A 6,000-nucleotide genomic window follows, 5' to 3' on the forward strand; every position below is an offset into this window, starting at 1 on the left:
AAGAACGTAACAGCGGAATATCAACAGGTATATAATGAAACTATGCATACTATATAGTGGTGTCTACATAAAATGCTATCTAAGTTACATAAGTCAGTTATTTAAAAGCTATGTTTGTTTTTTTTGCTGATAATGACATGCCCAAAATAAGTTCGCCAGGTTTTTAAATGCAAGTATTTATGTCTGTTTGTCGCTTCTATAAATGTTGAACCAATGAAAAGTATTAAGAGCTAATGAATAAATAATAACTACACTGCATTCAATGGAATCCAAGATCCCCCCCCCCCCCCTCCCCCCATTTCCTGAAAAGTAAAGGTTTTGAAAATAAAGCTTTCCACCCGACAGCGATGATAAGCAAGTAGCGAAAGCGCCATTCCTCACCTGTGGCTGTCTTTGACAAAGTGAATGTCCCTTCTAGTCTCTCCTTTGGGGGCTGCAGTGAGGAGGGCATCAACCTTCATGACTAAATCACTGGCTCTGGGGCAGAAGCGTGCAACATGGTCAGTTAATCACATATGATACTTAATATGTACCACAAAATGTGGTTCACGATAGATCACGCTCTTCACCAGCGCAGCCGCGGAGAGTTCTTCAAGGTTCTTTATTATTTGTCTCCCGAGGAAGAAATTTGTCTCAGACAAAGGGCCCGCATGCAAGCGTAGCCCTTATGCCCATGTCGCCACAGTGCAGTGCCAAAACGGCAGTGGGTGCGCACCGCCCACCACCCCTCCCCCGAATTGCGTCGGGGGGGAACTCTGCGCCGCAGATTTATTTATTTATTTCCCCCAGATGGTCTAAAAATGAGTTACATATTATGATTTGACCAATTTATTACCAATCTCGTACACCATTGCTCACGAAAGCAAGATCCTTGACCCAATTATAGCCACTGCATCTAGCTTTGAATTAAAGTAAAAGTAGTCTGAAAAAAGTAGCATCATTTTTGGGAAGGCTAAGCCTTGCCTAGCCTTACATACCCGCCGCCTATGGAGTGGAGCACCCAGCTCCACAGCTTTAGAGCAAAGGCTACAAAACACTTAGTTTGTAGCCTTAAAGGTGTGTGACTACGTGACAAAATTACCAGGGGGAGGGGAGCTTCAGCCTTCAGATCAGTGGGTGCCATTTGGCCATCTATTGTGTCAGTGGGTGCTTTAGCTCTCAAGCACTCCTAAAGTTGACGCTGCTGCACCAGCGTATGAATGGTTCTAGGTTTTGGCTGTGCACATTGGCTGGTATGGACTAGTAGTGAATTAAAATATAATGTATGACTTTTTATATAGCTGTATACATTGCAATAGTACTGCGTTGTCACAAAATCGCTTGAACACCAGTTTGAGAACAACTACTCTAGAGAAATCACCACTTTCACCACTAAGTTTGAAAACAACACGTACCGTGTTCAGAGAGTTCAGAGTGACACTAACAGGACTCCCCCAAAAAAGACACAGACCAAAAATAAATGCCAATGTAAAATGCAATCCAGGCCAGTGTTCTAGAGCAGGGGTTCACATCCCGGGGGTCTTGAACCCCCCCCCCCCCCCCAGAATTAAGAGTTTACATAGTACATGCATAAACTTTCCTTAATGATTATATCTCTATTATTAAGGTTATTGTAGCAGTCAATTTGTATTGGGGTGGGGAGGGGGGGCGGGGAGGTGGACGTGAGACATGGCCAAAGCCTTTCCAGGGGTCCCCAGCCAAAAACGTTGAGAACCCCTGTTCTAGAGGTGGGTTGTCCTTTTTCATTAGCCCCACCTAGAACTACTGCTGTGTGTCAAACTTGCGAACGGTGCTTTGATGAACATTATTGCCTAATTCATACTAACGTAACAGGTAATACAGGTATAAATCATCCTTAACAGTTACCACCTTCAAACTAGAGGCCAGTAATTATCACATAATGGTGTAATGACAACCACAAACGTTAGAGGAAGCAAGACATGGACAGACAGCCCAGCTGAAAAATCGATGAGACAGAGGAAATAAAACATACTGTTTTGCCTTCATCCCCATCTGTTTGACTTTGACTTTGACTTTCTCTGCTGAGGTGCTCAGTGTAATCTTCTCTAACAAATGGAAATCCTCCACAGTGAATTCCTCCTGCTCTTCAAATGGCCCGAGGATCTAACATGGAGGAGATAAACACAAATGGGACAAGAAGATTCAGAATCTCACATCGACTTGTATTATTTATTTGCCATTTGTCAGGGAGGTTTTGAGCCCAATGCCTGATTTATACTTTGTTACGCACGTGTCACACACGTGTGCCGTAAATAGCAAATCATCAAGCTCCAATAGATTTTCAGTGTGCAACACCGGCACACTTCAAAGTATATATCACCATTCATTTGAAGGACATTGTTTAGAGTTTTTGTGGATTCAGTTTCTCCAACTCTACTCCTCCTCTTCTTTTGGGAGGAGAGTGTCCTCGGCCGACTGTCAGCGCTGCAGCGGAATGTAAAATGATATTAATTGTTACTGCCATCTCAGGGGTTGGCCTCTTCATCTGTCGTTGTCAGCACTGCTGCTGCTGAGACATCAGTCATCAGCTCTCTACAGTGATAACGCGCACACGATATACACTTGGTGAACACACATGCGCATACTCTACTCACACACGCAGGCACTACACACACGACCTTCTCGCACACATGCACGCACAAATGAAGTGAATGGCGTGAATTGCATTCACACTACTTGTGACCTTTGGGAAACAGTTGGCATGCTGACAAGAACACAGAAAGGAAACCACTCCTAAATGCAGCAGCTTAGAATAATCTATAAAGTGAAACCATGAGAATAAAAATTACATAGTGCTTTAAGTACCTATATCTTCACACTACAGTGTGCAGATATACTTCTCAATGCTTCTAAAGTGTATTTCCAAACTTTCCACTTTCAAAAGGATTTTCAGAAATTCTCAAAAACATTCAAAATAAATTCTGAATTATTATTATTATTATTTTTCAAAAACAGTGTTAATTGGTTAATTCATAACCTATTCTTTGTTATGTTTGTGTCCAGGGGAGACGTAACATTTATCTTTTTACTCCAGGACCTGGCTAAGATATGTATGCACTTCATTTAGCTGAGAATATCTCAACTGTTCTGGGCTAATATGACCGCTGCGAACAACTTAGGAACTGTGAAAAATTCTCTACCTGGGGCGAAATACCCGGAAATGACCACACCAGACAACTACTTCAAACATGGCTCTATCTTCTAAACTATTTGTACGACAGATTTCCTGAGATGCTCAAAATGTTCAGAATACTTTTGAATACTCCACCATATGCACACGGCGGTCATCTTTCCACAAGTTAATGGCAGGGTGGAAACTAGCCACAATTTGCCATTGACCGCCCATACATTTAAACAGACAAAGTCCTATCTAATTGTATTAATGTCAAACTCGCCAACATTGCAGCTGTAAAAGCTTGAATGATGCTCTTTCTATCTGCAAAGCATTTCATAAAAATCCACCAAAGACATAATATGAGCTACTTTATGTCAAGAAATTCCTTGCAAGTGATTTTTGGTAAGTGTTGGAGTTTGGAAGCGCTCCCTTTCAGTAACGCAACATCCTATTCCTGCTGCATCCTGCATTAATTGCAAATTCAAACAGGTGGTACGCAGATGACCGCCGTGTGCATATAGTCTATTGAGTATTCAAACATGAGTATTCTGAACATTTTGAGCATCTCAGAACATCTGTAGCTCCAGCTGTTTAGAAGATAGAGGCATGTTTTAAGTGGCGGTAATTTAAAAAAGGGCGTGGTCATTTGAAAACTGTGTGAATATCCTATCTTTAAACACCTACGGTATTTGGAGGTGTGTGTGTGTAGTACTCTCTTGGACAACTGGGACGTGATGGTTTGTTGTTACCTGAAGTCGCTGTCCTTTTTTGAACTGATTTATAACAGGAGAAGGAGGGCTGGACTCACCCTGCCGTTGCTGACCACTGCCCTCTGTCCAGGACCCAGCTTCAGGATGTCTCGACAGAACAGCTGCTGACTGCAGATAAAATCCACCTCCATCGTGTTGAACTTCTTTTCAAAGGCATCTTGGTCCATCCCCTGTATAGTGTATACGGTCGAGCAACAACGGTTTGTTTAGGATGTTATGGATTGAGTGGCATCGCCAAATCATGTCTGAAGGCAATATGATATATGATAGGACAGGCTACCACTCAAGGACATCGCTCCCCTTCCTGACTATCCAAAATACAATCTGAGTAACTATTGACATGAAGTATGATGTATGCGTGGTGAGAAATCCCTCCGTTATTTGCAGGATCATTAAAGCCCTGTGTCAGAGCAATCATTATGATTTTCAAACATAAATATTTCAGTCAGAGCATCGAGCTGTCAGCAATGCACATACAGTACATGAAAATTAAAGATCAATTTGTAATTAATCTAACAAACTTTTAATTAACACATTTTGGGCGGGAACCCCTTTTGGTGTTTAGCATTATGTTATGCTTTAGCTATTGAAAAATAGCAGATCTACAAGCTCGTACGAGTGGCGCGCGCTAGGTCTGCTATTTTTTTTAAATCAAAGAACCACTGAGAAACAGCTTTTTCAGAAAACTGTCAGGATGTAGAAGACATTTTTAGAATCTGATCTCAGGTCAAAATGGGTTAAACTTTGGCCATTTTGTCTATAACAAATCAGGCGTGGGAGTGAGAAGGTTTGTGGAGGTTATTAGTTTCTCCAGCATTTCTCTCCTCAGGAGAACAGGTGAAATACCAATAATGTCAGCACAACTCTGTCAGCAAGACTGTCTGGCAGCCAATAATAAACTCACATCCCCGACTCAGGTCCCAACTCACACAGCCACCGCCTACCTATATTTCCACCGCCATTTGAAGCTCAAATCTCTCCTATAGTTAAAGAGAGGGGTATAATTCAAGGCTGCTTCGCCGTGGTCAGACCCAGACATGGGGCTATGTGACAGAGTCATTATCCATATTGTAGCTGGTGGCACATTGGCTATTTTTTGTCACTAATGAGGGCAGACATGGGGCTTTCTGTTCAGCTGATCAAACCGATGGGACGATGTTTGATATGTGCAATGCTGTGTGGGCTGGTGCCATATGCTGGCACTGGAGACAGAGTACGTACTGATGAAAGCACCTGTGGTTGTAAAACTGCCATGATCAGGACAGTGATGGCCAGGCTTGGTCGGGCACAACTGAATCACACAGCCATGAACAGAAAGCAGCAGCTTGGCTAGTCATCTCTGGGGACCAGGTATACACCAACACTTTTCTTTTTCAACTTTCATTTTTATCCCACGATTTGCAACCCATTTTTTCACCCAGTGTCAATTATCTAATGTAATCCTGGGCACTACACTTCCACTGCCAACCTGGGGGGGCAGCGGACTGACCTCATGCTTCCTTCTATGTATGAGGATTCCAAGCCATAGAGTAATAAAAGGATAGAGACTGAACCGGAGCGTAGCCGCCCGCCCCCCCTAGACTGTGCCACCGTGCCCTCCCTCCTCACTGTGTCCTTTTTTTTTTTGTCAGGTGAAACCTGACCTAACAACGCTCATGAAATGTAAGCGACTTTGCGCAACCTAGTCGACAAGATCGACGGCAAAGCGGCCTCTGGGCAATGGGAAGGGGAGAGGAAAATATCCCTGGCAGCCACACAGGCTGCAGACAGACAGTGCAGAGCAACGCCGCCGAGAAGCATGATCACAGTCACAGGTTGACGGGGAACTACACTGGCGCATAGTAGTTATTTGACACGTTTGCAATGTTCGAACGTCACTCAATATAACTTCAAACCAAACGTAACGTGGCTGAAATTGCGCAGTGCAGCCAATGCAAAGCCACAAAAAAACAAAGTCATTGAACCACACAGAACGTCGGAAACGAACACAAACAACGGACGCGAGCGCGATGTTGTGACACACAAAAATACACGTTACTTAAATAATAATCAGACTAATATTGGGGGGGCTCCGCACATGCAGTGACAACAATG

At 43.2% G+C, this 6,000-nt stretch overlaps 1 protein-coding gene across 3 annotated transcripts in view; it reads right to left on the reverse strand.

Annotated features, from left to right (window-relative positions):
* The window catches only part of uggt2 (UDP-glucose glycoprotein glucosyltransferase 2), a 59,654-nt gene that overhangs the window by 27,625 nt on the left and 26,029 nt on the right, over positions 1 to 6,000 (reverse strand). For all 3 annotated transcript variants that reach the window (XM_083777409.1, XM_083777411.1, XM_083777410.1), the window contains exons 23-25: positions 3,945 to 4,076; positions 1,994 to 2,124; positions 382 to 477 (exon numbers count right to left, since the gene is read on the reverse strand). In XM_083777409.1, coding sequence (XP_083633535.1) covers positions 382 to 477; positions 1,994 to 2,124; positions 3,945 to 4,076 — 359 coding nt within the window. The remainder of the gene's footprint in view (positions 1 to 381; positions 478 to 1,993; positions 2,125 to 3,944; positions 4,077 to 6,000) is intronic.

Source organism: Protomyctophum parallelum (genome assembly GCF_964188405.1).
Source record: "Protomyctophum parallelum genome assembly, chromosome: 11".
Lineage (NCBI taxonomy): Eukaryota > Metazoa > Chordata > Actinopteri > Myctophiformes > Myctophidae > Protomyctophum > Protomyctophum parallelum.